The 17082-nt window shown below is 35.0% G+C and overlaps 3 protein-coding genes across 5 annotated transcripts; 1 reads left to right on the top strand and 2 right to left on the bottom strand.

The window, feature by feature from the left end:
• Positions 739-5985, bottom strand: LOC105165105 (serine--tRNA ligase, chloroplastic/mitochondrial). 3 transcript variants are annotated; one of them, XM_020697120.1, is made up of 10 exons: positions 5713-5985; positions 5343-5556; positions 4791-4891; positions 4569-4717; positions 4387-4479; positions 3383-3562; positions 2266-2432; positions 1670-1804; positions 1438-1531; positions 739-1136 (listed from the first exon to the last, which is right to left on the bottom strand). In XM_020697120.1, exons 1-10 carry the CDS (start codon positions 5936-5938, stop codon positions 855-857), a joined length of 1641 nt encoding a protein of 546 aa, XP_020552779.1. In that variant the 5' UTR covers positions 5939-5985; the 3' UTR covers positions 739-854. The 3 variants fall into 3 exon arrangements, with proteins under 3 accessions (XP_020552779.1, XP_011082285.1, XP_011082294.1); XM_011083983.2 differs by having other exon boundaries at positions 4791-4884; positions 5405-5556; XM_011083992.2 differs by lacking the exon at positions 5713-5985 and having other exon boundaries at positions 5405-5547.
• On the top strand, positions 9792-12218 carry LOC105165092 (stromal cell-derived factor 2-like protein). Its single transcript, XM_011083969.2, has 6 exons — positions 9792-10254; positions 10702-10842; positions 10957-11097; positions 11545-11594; positions 11676-11805; positions 11905-12218. The coding sequence occupies exons 1-6, from the start codon at positions 10156-10158 to the stop codon at positions 11986-11988; spliced, it is 645 nt and encodes a 214-aa protein (XP_011082271.1). The 5' UTR covers positions 9792-10155; the 3' UTR covers positions 11989-12218.
• On the bottom strand, positions 12688-14654 carry LOC105165083 (40S ribosomal protein S12). The gene is made up of 5 exons (XM_011083959.2): positions 14524-14654; positions 14024-14068; positions 13489-13774; positions 13130-13195; positions 12688-13047 (listed from the first exon to the last, which is right to left on the bottom strand). The coding sequence occupies exons 2-5, from the start codon at positions 14029-14031 to the stop codon at positions 12988-12990; spliced, it is 420 nt and encodes a 139-aa protein (XP_011082261.1). The 5' UTR covers positions 14032-14068; positions 14524-14654; the 3' UTR covers positions 12688-12987.

The following is a 17082-nucleotide window of genomic DNA, read 5'->3' as shown; positions in this document are numbered from 1 at the left end:
AAATGCCATTATAGCCCGCCCTGGGGTTTTAGGAGTCTGTGAAAAATAAATGTTTTTTGTGTTCTTGCTTGGTGTGTAGTTCCAATGTTGTCATGTTCAACCAAAATGTTACATAGTACTTAAATTGGGCATGTTTTCTTGTCTCAGTCTTCACTTGTTTTCATTATAATATACATATTATGTTTCTTTCTTTTCTTGGTTAAGGGGCTTAGGATATTTTAGTACTTCTCAATATAACCTCTTGTTGATTTTCTTGTAATTCTTTTTGTTAATAAATCAACAGTGGCCAATAAAACTTTATTTGATTAGTAAGATTAACATGTTACAATTAAAATATTATAAATTCAAGTACAATATGTAGATGTATAATTTTATTTTTATAATAGTTTGTTGTTTTATTTAAATTGTTAATGTGTTGAATTAATTTCTAAATTTGAATTAATCAAATAATGTAATAAATCATATTTTAAAAAATAAATTAATAATGATTATCATAATATATAAATAATGTTTATAAAGATGAGAATTTTTTTTCAGAGTTGCAGCCTTTGACAGTGTGGGACCAATGAATCTTATATGATAAAATGATTTAAATGTGCGAAAAACTCGTGAAATTCATGACCGGTCAAGCACGAGCCAATTAAACTTATAGAGTATCTGATTGAGTTTATAAGTTATTTAATATTTTAAAATCAAATCAAACATTTGATAAGTCCTAGAAATATATCATAAATGAAATTATAAAAATTTGTAAATATATTTAACCAACTTGCTATTCTTCATACTTCTAGCAAAATGATAAAGCCCAGACAAAATCCTATTGCCAAATAAAAACGTATGTTAATCCTCAGTTCTTAAACTAACTCCTGCTTGTATTTATAAGAAATGATGTCAAGACCACCCATGAATGGCCTTAAAGGCTCAGGTACAACAACAGAACCATCCTCTTGCTGGAAATTCTCAAGCAAGCACACAATCATTCTTGGAACGGCACATGCTGTGGCGTTCAGCGTGTGCACGAACTGGGTTGGTGGAGAACTGCCTTTACCCTTTTTGGGAATCGTTGATAGTTCTGGACGATACCGGATGCCTAGTCGCCGGCTTTGGTAGTCTGTACAGTTAGAGGCACTTGATATCTGTCCAACAATTATGATGCGAGGGTCAACAGAATTGAACACGAGCAAAAGGTGGATTAGTGCAACATAACGTGAGTTCTATTGACAGCCGCAGAAATTTAGACACAGTTCAGTACTCTTTATAGCCATGCGGGTTACATTACAAGCTCCCTTAATCATAGTGCATGTAAATGTAATTTTTTTAAATCTAAGGGTTTTTTTGCAATATGTCCAAAGATCAGGGAGTGGCAAGTAATTATTGATAAAAGAAAATCTGATTTCAGAAAGGTAAACGACCCACTAGCTTATAACCTCGCCATACCTCGCCATACCGGCCCAATCCAGGCATCCAAGCCTCTATGTCGAATTTACGGTATGCTGGTGCACCCAAATCCTCTGTTGCCATGTCCATTGTTCTGCAAAGATAGCACCGTAAATAGAAGTGATGAACAAGTGCGGAGGAAAAGAAGTGCTATACAGATATTATTGATCAAAAGAGAATGTACATATTTTTTGTTTGGTAAATACAGATGAAGAAAAAATGGGATACACACTTAAAATGAAGTCCCAAAGACGTGAAGAGGTCTTCTTCGATCTTGATAAGTTCTTCGTGGAAGGAATTACTTTCCTCTGGCCTGCATAAGATGAACATCTCCACCTTGCTAAATTGGTGAACTCGATAAAGGCCCCTGCTCCAATATTGTCACTGATCAATCAGTACATGCAAGAAAAGAAGGACAAATGCTAGAAAAATTTGCATGTGTCTTCAGTTATGCCAGCAGCGCCTGAAGCACATCAATTTATAACTCAAAAGGCATTGAAGAAATATTTCGAACCAAATATACATTACACTGGTGCATGTTTGGCTGCATTTCCAGATAAACTCCTGAAGCACTTGTCCAACTTAAGAAATTGAAGTATAAGGTGAACTAATGAAACGGATTTCTCAAAGTCAATCATGAAAGTTAATGAACATACTTTTCACATTGACATTAGCAGGCTACCATTACAGTAAGGTTCTGCCTGTACTTTTCACATTAACCCCACTTACAACATAAATGTCATTGCTTGACGTGATATTAGGGAAACACTTGTAATTCTTAAAAACTTTGTTAGATGATTCTCCAAGAAGTTGCCACAAAAGCTTTACCTAGTTGCAGTGCCTGCAGCACCAGCTTCTGTCCGGAAGCAATGTGAGAAAGCCACATATTTTAAAGGTAATGATGACTCAGCAAGTATGGAATCCATATGGATTCCCCCCACAGGAATCTCAGCTGTACCTATCAAGCATTGGTCACTACCTTCGATGGAATAGACCTGTCAGAATTTGTTACATGTATTAGCCAAACCTAGAAATGCTTTTATCAAATGCAAGTCTTCTCACCTACCATGCAAGGGCTTCATAGTGTTCAAAAAACCCGTACTATTCAGGGATCTTAAGGTTTCATTTCAACTAAGAAAGAGGTTAACTGAAGAAGTTACAGTCACCTCAGTTTAGAATGAAGTGTAAACACTTCCACTCTTGGATTAAGTACTTGTTTCTTAACTCAAAGAACAACAGATACAGGTGAAGAATAGCAGTGGAAACAAGAAGTATGCTGCATTTAGAAGTTCATACACAGAGGCTTAAAATATAAAAGAGAACACTCCCTCCTATCCTATGCAAGATTGGCATTCTGAAAAAATAATAAGCCATAAAGTGTTTTACCGCGCTTGATGGATATCAAAATAGAACTGGTAGCTACATGGCAGGACTATTAACAGACAGGTTCGAATCATAGCTATCGGCTCACTTATTCCTCATTACAGGCAAAATGCGATAGGCAATGAATAAAAAAGGCTATTACTTGATTCACAGGATAGGCACAGGTATTCTTTCTTCCAGACCGGGAATCCTAGATGGAGAGAATCTGGTCTTGCTTGTCTTTCATTCCAGCAACATGTGAAAATTATGGCTCTCTCATGCCTTTTTAGGTCCCAAGAGAGAAACTAGGTCACTCATTTGAGGATGTTGATAGATTAAAGATTGTTCAGATGTCGTCATAAGGGGTGGGGTGGCGGGGGGGCCTTTAAAAAATTTTAAAAAACAATTAATATCAATAACATTGAAACACACACCAAAAGAAAAAGGAAGGGGCAGAGAAGTGTGAATAATCACTTAAAGATGCAAATGCTGCCAAAAAACAAATTTAATTATCTAAAACAAAGTCTTTGAGACAGCATTAGCATGTGCAGAGCAGGGGGTACCCACTACCACAATTATTAACCTGAGTGTTAGTTCCACGGGGTTGGAAACCACATTTCTCCACCACAGAAGATCGGACAATTTCTGGCGTTGTAAGAGGTGTAAATCCCCTTTTCATCACTTCCGACACAGCCCAGTTTACAAGTCCCATCTCTAACAAAACTGCTTCATTCTTCAGGTAATAGAACTTGGACCCACTCACCTGTAAAGAAAAGTGAATGGATGCATGAACACAAGAGCAACAAAGACCATCCAGTTCTCATCCTTGATCCTTCTATGTTGGTTCACAGACTACATACAAGCCACGAGTAAAGAGCACGATGATGCAGTTAAAATTAGGAAAAGCTGCAGGAGACCACACCACAAATAAATCATCAGAGTTTTCATAGAGCAATGCAAGTGCATATGAGATCTTATATTAAGCCACGACTGAATGGTTTTTTTTTTTCTCATTTAGCTGACACTAACCAATGAAAGCCCCGGCATTTTCTCTCAACAATTATGCCCTTTATTTTAAGTAACAACATAAAAATAATATTGAGATCATCAGTTGGCAGTTGCCTCCATGTCAACTTATCAACAACACAAATATGATGTACAATCTTCTTTTAGATAATGATAAACGTTACACTAGAGCATATTGAGGCACTGCAACAAGGAGATACCACAACCACAAAACTTATCAAACAGATCATGGACATACTAACTATGTAAAGCTGATATCTCCCAAAATTCTTACAATTTTTATTGTGCTTGAGTGTGTCGGCAATCTTGGCAGAACAGGGAAATTGATATGTCGGGGGTAAAAGAAACTATTAACTATCTGGGCTAAGCTATCTTCACTTGCTATAGTGCTCTTGGACTTTGAAGACCAAGGAATAACGGACCTTCTATTACTCTAAAGAAATTTGACCGCCGGTGCAGAGAAATAACGGTTTCTAAATTTTATAAGTTGGTCAACCCCCTTTTCCCCTTTCTTTGCAGTAAGATAATGAATAACAGAATACCTTTGGTTAGAAAGAGTACCTCAGAAGCAGCATCAAAGTCAAATAGATCCAAGTCTTTTCCAAGCTGGACATGATCCTTTATAGAGAAGCTAAACTCACGAGGTTTACCAACCTATAAATGGTGGTGAAAAGATGAGAGAGAGAAAGGAGGAGGACGAGATGAGGCATGATATGTCACAAAACAGAGAAGGAAAACATTACCATTTTCCTCACAGTAGAAAAATCTTCTCCACCTATTGGCACATCTGGATGTGTCATGTTTGGCACACATTGTGCTTCCAGTTGGAGCTCATCCGTAAGTGTGACTAGGTCTTCTTCCAGGGTAAATAGCACATCCTTTAGATTTTTACCTGGATAAAGCATGCATAGAATGAATAAACAAGATAGTTGAAACAAGATATTCAAGAAAAACATATATACAACCTTCTTCAATTAGTTTCTGCCTTTCAGAGGGTTCCAGTTTTCCCTTCATCTTGTTTGCAACTACATTTCTCTCTGCACGAAGCCTTTCGACTTCCTGCCATCTGTAAGAAACAATTAGGTACCGAAACTAGCCTATCACAATCTTATTCAGAATTCTTCTACCTTTTCAAATACTCTCATTCAACAATTGAGACATCTAGTTATTCCAAAAGTCAGTAATAAAGTTAAATGTATATCAGCCTAACACTAACATCAGAAGAATTCAACAAAATGCACATAATTACTAATAGGAACAAAGGTGAAACCTTCTCATCAGAATCATGAAAAAAAGTTACAAAATGCCACATCCCCCTTAGTTAAACAGTGCAAAAATCCAGAGAAAGCTAGGTGATAACTGGTACAAGTTAAAAAGAGAAAAACACAAAAGTAATCATCTATAAAAAATCAAACCTCAGGAGTAAGGTATTCAGAAAATGCTTGTAGATAAAAGTGTCGACACTATGTTCAACTCAAAACAATGTTTTAGAAAGACGCACGAAAAGAAAAATATACCTAATTTTTCCTCTCTCAGACAAATGAAAACTGCTATTAAGAATGCAGAACTGGAACCTGACCTTCTGAACATTCAACAATTTATCATAAAGCTCAAGAACAAGGTCGAGATTAGCAGTGGAGTTCCGGTTCTTTATGTTGGCAGCAACTGCCTCCTTGTTCTCCCTTATCCACTTGAAATCTATCACCGCTTTCCATTGAGGCGCCTTGAGAACTACAAATCACCACCACCAAACAACCCGTTAAAGAAAGCCAAAATGAACTACGAAAGAAAACTACCTACCATTGATAATAATCGAAAACGCACAAACACCCAAAAAACAGAAAAAATCAAACACAAGCCAGAATCAGAAATTCATAAAGATTATACCTTTATGTTCATCTGGGTCCGAGGGGGCGGCAGGATTCGTGGTGGTGGGTTGAGGAGCGGCGGCGGAAGACAGTGCTCTAGCAAGGAGCGGCGACCGGCTGCTGCAGCGGAGATAGCGAAATCGGCAGGGGAGAGGGGTCAAGGCAGTTGGGATCCTGTAGGGCTTGGAAAAGGGCCTGAGAATTGAAAATGGAGAAAGTCTGAAGGTACGGGATTGCAGCGCCATTGCTGCTCAACTCTATATTATCCTCCCCTCGACCTGTTTTGAAGTTCTTAAGGATGCCCATGAATCTATTCAGACACACACAAAAAATACAAAAGTGGCCCTCATATTTCCTAAATTCTCTCCCAAGTACAATTTTCTGCCTTATAATTTCATTTTGCCCCTTACAAATTAGGGTAAAATGATGGCTTATGAAATCATTTCTCAAAATTGTATATAGTGACAAAGAATTCTATGATTTGGTGCCCATATCAATGATTATTTTGCAAAGCCTCTATAAATTTGCTTTTTCACTGCATTTAAAAATATAAAATTATATTTAAAGACTCAACTAAAGTTATCAAAAGCAATAAAGAACATCTTGAGGGGATAAATATGAAATTAGGGTTGCCATTAAATTATACATGAGTATTTTTAACAAGAATAAGAGCTTATATTGTTACAACCATTGCCACAGCGATAATAATTCATCGATCTCCGTCATAATTAGGGTTAGTCGGAAGAAAATTGTTAAATTTTTGTTAGTCGGACTTGATTATTCCATAAATTTTATCTATGCTTGTCAATAATCGGGCATTACTCTATCCGAATTCAGACTCAATAAATATCCATAGTTATTATTTATATATCCTACCAATATTATACCTAAAATAATTGGGTTTAGTTCGGATGTTACCCATTGAGTCTATATTAAAATGAACAAAGCAATTATATATTTTTTTACAATAATATCATTACTTAATACTAAATTAATTTAACAAAAATATTTCATGAACTTTCAATAAATAAAATAAATTAAAAGCTATTCCATTTTTTTATATGTACAAATTGAACATCGTTACAATATGAACAATGATCTGGACTTTGTTCAAATAATTAACCATTATTAATCAATTACACAATCAACAATGAAAATCATGTTTTAACTTTGAAATAATTCTTTTTATTCATTTGAAATTGCGTTCAACATTAATTTAATGAATTTTTTAATTCAAGTTCAAAAAAAAATTATTAGTTTCATATACTAGTCTAGCATAATTAATTTAATTTTTTATATATTTTTTTCATTCTTTTTTATTACGTTCAAATTAACTTTATCATAAATTTAATTTGGAGGTCTTACAGTGCCGAGCTACCCGTCCCGCTCATTCCAGCCTTCCAATTAGAAAGTCAGAAAACGAAGATGAAAAACTTTTGTGCGCGTGTGTGTGTTTTCAAATATCAATATGTAAATAAAGTAATATAGTATATACAAAATTTAAAAATTTTAAATGACAAGTAAAACAAGGATATATAAACAATTTACAAATTTGATAAAATGTTATATTATTAAATTTTACCTGTTCAATATTCATACCCATGCATATTTTAGAGTCTAGATTCTATCCATACCCAAAATACTTATTTAGATGGGTATAGGTCCAGGTCTGAGTTTAGCATAAAATAATTGGATTCAAGTATGGGTCTAACATAAACTTATTGGGTATGAGTTTGATATTACCCGTTCATTGACAGGCCTAATTTCATTGCACTTCATTTTAGATTTAATTAGGAAAAAGAATCTTAAAATTATATTTACTTGGACTTTATTAATTATACAATAAACCTTATTGCACTTTGCTAAATAATAATTAATCAGTGTCATTTGGTCGAAATTTTTTATTACCTGATTAATTAGTATTCAGTTGGTTGTGTGTAATATCGTCTTAAACACAGCCTGGGTAATATTTGGACAGCATCCGATGAGCTACAAAAATAGTGTCGAAACGTATGCATTAATGCTTTTGTGTAATTGACATGCCACGGCTTCATATATTACTGGTGGTTTCTACCAAATATCAAACACGGCCGATGGGATGCAAGACCAGCCAGTTTCACACTATAGCTGCAACATTTTTGCTGCAATCCAGGAGATTTTCCTGCCATCTCTACTACCTTAATTTGATCAATAACAGTCACCAGATCTTCCATGTTTTCTCAATTATCAATTGATTCTTATTCAAACCGTCTGGGTGCAAGGGTACTGAGAAGCAAGTCTGCAGCCAGAGTGTTGGCTGCTGAAGAAAAAATAGAGTAAAAATAGTGAATGGGACCATGATAAATGGATATCAGGTTGAAAGCAATAACATCATTGTCATCAAGTATAGGGAGAATGTTTGAAAGGCACCTCCCTAGACAAATCTGCGCTCTATCCGGTGAGGTTGCTTGGTCTTGATATTTCGGAGATGGCCCAAAGATAAGGTTTAGAGTTACAAGGATTGTGGTCTGTGAAAAGCCTCCAAACATCCAGTTAGCAGAGTGACTGATGTAGGAAACAAAATGGTAGTCCTACACTAAAAAACTTTTGGACTGGCAGTTTGTAGGCGCATCCAGTAGCATGGATTGCATACGGCCTACTCATCTATTGCAATATGTCCCTCAATCTAAGTTGAGAATTACGATCTTGGTTGGTCAAGATCTGCATGAAAGGCTTGCCCTATAGTGCAGTGAGTATATGCCCTATTCATTTATTAAAACGTGTTTGTAAATCAATAATTCGAAATTGAAATTTTGTTCGGCCACAATTCGGGACAAAAGCTTGCTCAATATTACAAAGGATGAAGAGCATTCATATATTGAATGCGTCTGTCAATTAATAGCCGGGGATTGAAACTTTTGGTTGGTCACGATCTGTGTGATGAGCTTGTGCAGTAGTATGTAGGAAGGTGGCATTCATATAATGAAATGCGGTTGTTAATCTATAGTTGAGATTCAGAATTCTAGTTGGTTAGGTTTTGCATGAAAAGACTTACTTAATAGCATAGATGATATATAATCTATTCATCTATTGAAATATGCTCTCAATCTATAGATACTGATCAAGATTCGTAGAAAAGGTTAACCAATAGTACGAATGATATATATCCTATTCATTTGTTGAAACATGTCGGATCAACCTACAGTTGAGAATTAAGATCGTGGTTGGTTGAAACCTGTATAAAAATGCCCCAATAGCATGGATGAGATATGCATCCTATTCATTTGCTTTGTCCAAAATTATTTTATCTTACTTTTTCTAGAGGATCTATTTTTAGAAAATAAAATCTAAAATAAGTACAGCTGTAAAATCATTTTCTATATCTATTTCTTAAAGACCATTGTGGATTTAGCTCAAAGAAAATCTTAAGTTACTTTCAGTTTTCAGAGGAAAAACACACACACAGATGCACTCTACATTGTATTTGTTGTAATAATTATATTTTTATATATCACGTTAATTATAATGATCATATTTGTATTTCTCATCATAATGCCATTTCAAAAATCATTCTTATTATTTTATCTTAATTCTTTGGGAGAGTGAGTGCTAAAAAATGACTTTTTCCTTGGAATAGATTTTACTTTAAAAAAAATTTATCTATAAATCATGGGTTCGTAGTATAAAAAGTAAAACATTGTACATGAAAGATTGGATCAGACAATGCCTCAATATAAACGTAATCTAAAAAAAAGACCATCAAAATAATTAATTTTATTGACAAATATTTTTTGATAAAATATACAAAGGAAATGGGCTGATTTAATGGGATGTCATCCATCTTCCCCCAAGTAAACATAACCCTAAATGTATTTATTTATTTATTTTAATTTATTAAATCTTTAATAATTTTTCATTCATATATATTAATTTATTTTGTTAATTTCAATTAATATATATTTTATCTAAATAAATAGAATAAATGAGTTTCGAATTAAAACATTTCAAAAGACATTTCCTCTTTTGAAAAAGGAATTGCCACGTAATCTAGTTTTAGGAAGGCTAGCCACGTTTCTGGGCCCACATTTAAACACTCCACATCACCAAATCCAGACGTGTAACAAACCATTGGCAGAAGCCATTGCACACACGTCGCGATCGCCGCTCACTAATTCATCTCGCTTCGTATCAAACCCCACCCAAAAATCTTGTCGTAGTTCGTTGAGAGAAAATCCGAAGAGCAATCGAATCGGATCTTCATCGGAGCTGGCTCCGGCACCGTTCAGAGTCTCTGATTGTGGCCAATCGAAGCGGCAAAGCAGACCCACTCGGAGAAAATCAGCGCCTGCGTTCGCCTCCTCCTCCGCCTCGAAATCGGGGCCTACGCGAATAGTTTATAGGGAGTCCGTTAACCCGTCTTCAGGTTCGGATCCGAACTTTCCCATTTTGGCAGAGGACTCGGTTCATAGTGGTGGTGCAAGTTATGGCGCTCTCGTTTTTTGCCCTCGCGATGGTTATGTGGCTGGCTCTCGGCTCCGACTATGGTTCCACGCCTGTTTCCGCAGCTTCTGGAGGCGTTCAGGCAAGTGATCTCGTATTTGGTGTTGTCTCCCCGACAGGAGGAGGTTTTTTTGGGTGTATGTAACAATGTGCGTGCAAAGGCTGCTTAATGATGGCAATATTCGGCGTTGCGATGTGATGGCATGATGTCTTAGGGGTTATCAAGAAACTTGGGCCGTGCGGAAGGGCTGCTTAAGTGCACAAGGAATTTTGATAACATATTTGTTCGAAAAACAACAAAGAAGAATGTTAAAATTCTTTCCGGTGAATAAAGTAGAGATAGTTTCTAGAATGATCATGAGTTAAGATTTGCGAAAATTAACATGGCAGAGTTTCTGTTACATATGAATTTTTCTTGGCTGATAAAATGTTGAGTAGCTTGCATAATTAGCAGAAGGTATTGTGTTATATACACTGGGTTGGCTGGGTACTGTTCAAGGCTTTTTATGTATCACGAATGCTTTTGTAGATTACATATGGTTCTGTCATTAAGCTGATGCACGAGAGGACAAAATTCCGGCTGCACTCACATGATGTGCCCTATGGCTCTGGCAGCGGGCAGCAGTCTGTAACTGGTTTCCCTGATGTTGATGATTCCAACAGCTACTGGGTATGTTAATGCTGCTCAACATCATTTTTCCTTTATCTCATTTGGCTAGTTAACCGCACTTTACGGACCTGTAGTTTTTCAGGTTTCTAATTGAGTTATTGCATGGGTTTGCAGATTGTGAGGCCTACACTAGATTCATCTGCAAAACAACGAGATACAATTAAGAGTGGAACTCTTATTAGGTTGCAACATATGATAACTAGGAAATGGCTGCATAGCCACTTGCATGCATCCCCTATATCTGGCAATTTGGAGGTAAATATGCAAGCATTTTTTTCCTAGGACAAGTTAATCTCTCAAAATCTTTAGGTCACAGTTAATTTCTGCATGCATTTGGAGCTAGAAAACTGCAAAAATTTACTCACTTCTATGCTCTTGGGCTTCTTCTCTTGTTTGCCTTTTACTTGTTGAAGTTTGTAGTACCCGCAATTTGCTGCTAGATAAGTCAGCCCCTAAAAATATTTCGTGATATGATAAGTCAGCATCCACAAGTTCTGATACTGCTTGTGGCAAATTAAACAGTGTTTTGTTTTCTTCATCAACAACTAAATGTTTAGAGCTCAATTTTTGTGTGTTCTCCCCTTCAAATTGAGAGTAGTTCTAGTTTTAGAGGCATTTTGTTAGATATTTGAGTTTTGTTTTTAATGAGATTGCATGTTTGCCTAGAAGCTTAAATCTATAAAAAAAAATGCAAACATACAGGTGAGTTGCTTTGGCCACGATGGTGAATCTGACACTGGGGATTACTGGAGGTGAGAGCTTCTGTCATGAAACCTTCTGAATTTGTCATTTGTAAGCTCCACTTTGTCTTTCAAGCTCTTGTTCTGCTTCAGGCTTGAAATTGAGGGAAGTGGAAAGACTTGGAGGCAAGATCAAAGAGTCAGGCTTCGCCATGTCGACACTGGTGGATACCTTCACAGTCATGACAAGAAATACACCCGCATAGCAGGGGGACAGCAAGAGGTAAAAGAACAGTTATGAAGCTAGGCCCATGGAGGCAATTTAATTGGAAATCTACTTCCACTAGCATCTTCAGTACCTTTACTGTTGCACTTCTCGCAGGTTTGTGGAGTTGGGGAAAAGCGCCCTGACAATGTGTGGTTGGCAGCTGAGGGTGTGTATCTTCCAGTTGCTGAAAGCAAATGAATTTGGCCTAAAATATACTATGGTGATCATAATTAATCATAGGATAGTGCCTTTTGTTTATTGTTTTCATGATTCCCCCTCCTCTGATTTCTTCTAATTGCCATTTAGGAATGTGGTAGAGTCTCAGCATTCGGCTCTTCTATAAAGATCGAAGGATTAAAACAATTTTGAAACAATTGCGTAATTTTTATAAGAAATTAAATATTGGTACCCCAATAGAGGATCTTTAATTCGGTCTTCCATCTTAATCTTTCCTCTGATCTGCATTAGCAATTTTTCTTGCTAGTCGTCTTTGGATTCGGCAAGTGGATTTGCTGGTTTATGAGATCATAAGCATATGTTTGACATACAGTGATCGTTCTGGATTTACAGAGGCCATCTATGTCCGGAATTCTATCCAATCAAAAGATTCAAAACAACTCTACTCGTATTATGTGATACCGCACGACTACTTGCATCATCAGATATAACATGCAGTCCATTAAACCCGCTGGCCAAAACCGAATTAGTTGTAGCACAATGATGTGCAGTTAAGGTGAGCACCTATTACGCCAACACTGCCATAACTTTTGGACAAGGAGTGCCATTTCTACTTCGTCTACACTCTCACAACAAACACCGTTTTACCTTCCGACTACTAAAACCAATGCACTAAACTTTCTGCAACAATAGATAAACCTTTTACCATTACAGCAATCAGAGTTAACATTCTGTTGAGATTAAATAGCCTCAAAAATTGCACTTGAAATTTCAGCCACCCAAAATCCAACGGAGTAGCTGGTTTATCAGCAGTTCGGGAAAAAATTTCCAAGGAAACATTATAACATACTAGAGTGGTGTACCGCTATCTAAACTCCTAGAGAAAACATTAAAAGCAACTATGAGATGAGATGTGTTTCTCAGTCCAAACTTCCCTAACCACGTCTTTAGAAACAAACTACAAGGTGAGATGCGTTTCTCAGTCTAAACTTCCCTAAACACGACTTCGCTGCTAATATTTCAGTGAGACTTGACATATTCCTGAACAATGTGAAGACCTGCACTTTCCTCGCCGAAATCCTGCAAAAGAGATTTGCTATTAGAATCTATCATCGATAACTCTTGTCATATCACATGGAACCCACAGCTGAAACTATACTACCTTCACAACGACACAAGAAGCTCCGACAACTTTCCTGGCCTTCCCTTCTGAATCAATCTTGCATAACTGTGAAAGCACCAATCAACACTAAAATCAAATACTATCACATGTGTCCTATCCAACAAAAATGACAACTGGCTCAAGATGATCCGTCATCACCATTGTCATCAAGGACAATCAAAGACCACCATCAAATCTGAACTCAATGGCTGCCAACATAACTGAACAAGCCCATTACTCAGTAATCGGATAAAACCATAGGAACAAAAATTGGTTTGAGCCAACAGAATCTCAAGAGCACCAAACATTTACATGTATACATATCTCTTAAAGTGCAACTAAAAAATTCGTGTACTTACGCCAGCCCATTCACCGAGAGTCTTGGCACTTGGAACAGTTATTAGGTTCACATTGTGATCAGCACATAGTGCTTTGACCAATTTAAGGTAGTCTGGTTGGTTGCAGTCTTCTGCCAACACACAGAGCTGAGCAGCATGTTTCTCAATTGCTTTTGCACCCTCATGAAGTCCTCGAACCAGACCTCCATGGGCCAATGACTTTCTAAGCACAAGTTGCAAGGCAGTCATGATATCCATAGGCTCACCAAGAGTAGCAGCAGGTGTCTCCACGGCTGCAGGCTCTTCACTGAAAAGCAATTGCTCGATGTTAATTGTGAAAACTTTTTCAGGGGACCCAATGGTAAAAACAGCAATTATGTGATGACAACCTGACAAATAATACCTCCTAGAAAGACAAATGACCATTTACAATTGTCAAGCAGATTCAGAGACAGAGACAATGATCATATATGATTTTTCATTAGCTTTCCAGAAAGCTAATATAAATTTGGTTTGAATTGAGTTAAATTCTTAATATCAAACATGAATTACATACCCAGACATTTTATCTTCTTGGTGGATAAACTCCTTCAATTCACACCTGCCAGATATCAAACGTGAACCACAGTGAGCATCTTATCGGACATCGAGAACAGAGAACTTCCAAAAAAAAACGAAAGAGCAAACGGATTCTAGCAATTACAAAAAGGGAAGACAAATATTACAATCCCAAATAAAAAAAATATGAACTTTTAAATATTAAATTAATAGTCTTCAACAAATATTAAGAACATAAAACGCATAAGCTCAGAGTAAATTAATTAAATAAAACAAACGCTAAAATTGACCTAAACCCTAATCCATAGCCGCATTTCCAGTTTTCAAACTAAACATTAAAATTCATAATTTCCCCCTCCGAATTTCAATATTGCGGATTTAAATTTGATGGATTTCATAACATGTCCACAGGAGAAAGAGCAACAAATTCCTTTACCAGAACAAATAATTGAAACAAACAAATGCAGGAAAGACAAAACAAGATACGAGGAAAAGCACCTGGACTATGAAGCGTTGCGGAGAGCTCAGAGATTTGGGGTCAGCAACTGTAAGTAGTAGATGATCACATTAATCAGTGAACGAGTTCCGCCATTTTATACGCAGGAAACAGAGTCATTTAAAAACCCTAGCTGACTCGGTCTGTTCATATGGGCCCAATCTAACTTCTTCTATGTGGCCCAGTCCAAAAGATTTTAAATCCCCTGGTTTTATTTTTAATAATTCAATTAAAAATCCGTTGTGTATGTATAAATATATAAAAAATTTAAAATAATTAATTATTTTTCATTTAAATTTTTACTATTTGCATCTAATTAATTAGTTAATTTTGTAAAATTTTCCTCGATAATAAAGTTGAGATCTCAATTTACTTATTTAAATACCCTTAATATATACAGTTGTCTATTTATTTTTTAGTATATAGTTTGATACAAAATTATTAACATTCTTAATTAATTTTTAATATTTTCGATATAAGTATATCATAATGGATCAATGCTGTAAAGAAAATTAATTTAGTCGGAATGAGTATAATTATCGCGACATTGGTGAAAAGAAGGCGACCACAATAATTTATTTACAGTATTGAATTATAATTTATTTATACAAATCATTTATTCTTTTATGTAATTACATAAATATTTTTTATAATTAAAAAATAAGAATAATTTGGATAATAGTATTGACTTTTTAAAAATATATATATAACTTTTTAAAAAATATTAATAGCTTGTGCATATGACATTAACTTTTTTAATGGGTATATATATATATTTTTAAAAAATAAAGATAATTTATGTAAATAGACCAAATAGATATAAATGTAATTATTCTTAATATATTAAAAAAAAATCGAAAGTAGGAAATAATGATATGAGGAAAACATGCATACCACTTTTGTGTTCTCTTCTCTATGATTGCTCTTCATATCATAATGTTGGGTGATGTGTGTGCTGGCAATGGCATTGCTTTAATTATGACATAAAATATTAATTCTAAATAATGCCCACTTTTATGTTCTTGATATTACATATAAGCCCCTCTATTTTTAAACTTTCAAATTAAAGTCCTTGGTAAAATAAGGAAATATATATTGGAAGGGCTGTTCCAAATTTTGTTGAATTCATGTTATTTCTTTTTCTTTTTTTCCCCTTGGGTTTAACTCAAGTTTCCTCCTTACTCATTGTTGTAATAATAAAAATGATAAATTACGACAAGCTCTTATGAAATTTGAAATATTATAAATATTTTTTTAATTATTCAAAAAATATTAATATTTTCATAATTTTAATAGTCATTTAATATTTAGTTCAATCCATTTAGTCTCTATTAGATTGTCATTCATTTTTCTACAGTAGACTGACTACAATGCCCTTGAAAAATATAAATTATAGTTTACTTATTTTTAAAAAAATTTTATGGACAAGTAATTTTAAATTTTGCGGCCACCTCGTACCCTTTTTTATATATAATTATTTTTCTTAAAAACAGGTAAGGGTAAAATTGACAATCTTCGACTTTCATCAAATGATACATAATTTTATTAAATATCAAGAGATATTGATAATTTTTTAGATAATGAGGGGATATTCGTAATTATGTAAAATATTAAAAAAATTAATTTAATTTATCCTAATAAAAAACAGAAAATGAATAAACGTTATTTGATGTATATGAAATTTGGTTTGTTGATAATTTTTTGGTGAATCTCAATCCTAAATGATACTAGAATGTAGGCCCATAAGACGATTTTTCCAAAGAATTATGAGAAAATTTAATTAATATTACGTGTAACTGAAAAAATACGTGATATTCAATCGTTCACATGCGCGAGTAGATGGACGAACCATGTCCACAGTCCATACAACAAATCACTTCTATAAATATCTCGTTATTATATATTTATTTTACCTTTACATTCCATTACTGTATCTTGACTCAATACCAAATTGACCGTTAAGAATATTCAAAATGAACGGCTCCTACTGTCTTGATTCATTACTAAGCTTTTAAATTACGATTCACTATAATATCGAAAAGTTTGATTGGATCAACACTGATGAAAACTCAAACTCAAATATGTCATATATTTATGATTAAACATAAGTGACAAAATATAACGTAAGAAGAAAAGAAAAATGAGACTAGTATCCTCATATTTGTATGTAGTCGTACAATTTGAGCACAAGAATAACAGAATTGCGCTCCCAAAATTGCATCCCCAAATTGCCCAAAAGCCAAACCTAACTAGCCTTTCTTGTTTTTACATTTTGATAGTATATGACATTGAGATTGGCATATTCCTTACAAGTTGACCCCAAAACCTTAAAAAAAATATAAGTGTATGGCTTAACACGCATTGCCCCAAACCTCTTTATTACCAGTCTCGTTCAAATTCACACACACAGACTCAGATTCAGGAAAAATCAAAACCCGGAAAAACAAATCAAGACCATTCATTCCCAGCTCACCACACCCACAATAATCCCAAATTCAATGCACCCTGCACCCCCACCCTACCTACCCTGGACCCCACCGTTAACAACTCTACCATGAATA

The sequence above is a fragment of the Sesamum indicum genome, linkage group LG1 (assembly GCF_000512975.1).
Source record: "Sesamum indicum cultivar Zhongzhi No. 13 linkage group LG1, S_indicum_v1.0, whole genome shotgun sequence".
In the NCBI taxonomy this organism is placed as follows: Eukaryota; Viridiplantae; Streptophyta; class Magnoliopsida; order Lamiales; family Pedaliaceae; genus Sesamum; species Sesamum indicum.
The sequence above is the reverse complement of the archived record's forward strand: the minus strand, read 5'-3'. Positions and strand labels throughout refer to the sequence as shown.

Coding starts and splice junctions, on each gene's coding strand:
- LOC105165105 (XM_020697120.1), bottom strand. CDS start 5,938: ATGGCGCTGCAATCCCGTACCTTCAGACTTTCTCCATTTTCAATTCTC. Junction 5,557..5,712: donor GGACCCAGATGAACATAAAG/GTATAATCTTTA, acceptor GGTGATTTGTAG/TTCTCAAGGCGCCTCAATGG. Junction 2,433..3,382: donor CCCGTGGAACTAACACTCAG/GTTAATAATTGT, acceptor AAATTCTGACAG/GTCTATTCCATCGAAGGTAG.
- LOC105165083 (XM_011083959.2), bottom strand. Junction 13,196..13,488: donor CTCTCGGTGAATGGGCTGGC/GTAAGTACACGA, acceptor GTGCTTTCACAG/TTATGCAAGATTGATTCAGA. Junction 13,048..13,129: donor CTTCTTGTGTCGTTGTGAAG/GTAGTATAGTTT, acceptor TCTCTTTTGCAG/GATTTCGGCGAGGAAAGTGC.
- LOC105165092 (XM_011083969.2), top strand. CDS start 10,156: ATGGCGCTCTCGTTTTTTGCCCTCGCGATGGTTATGTGGCTGGCTCTC. Junction 10,843..10,956: donor ATGATTCCAACAGCTACTGG/GTATGTTAATGC, acceptor ATGGGTTTGCAG/ATTGTGAGGCCTACACTAGA. Junction 11,098..11,544: donor CTATATCTGGCAATTTGGAG/GTAAATATGCAA, acceptor GCAAACATACAG/GTGAGTTGCTTTGGCCACGA.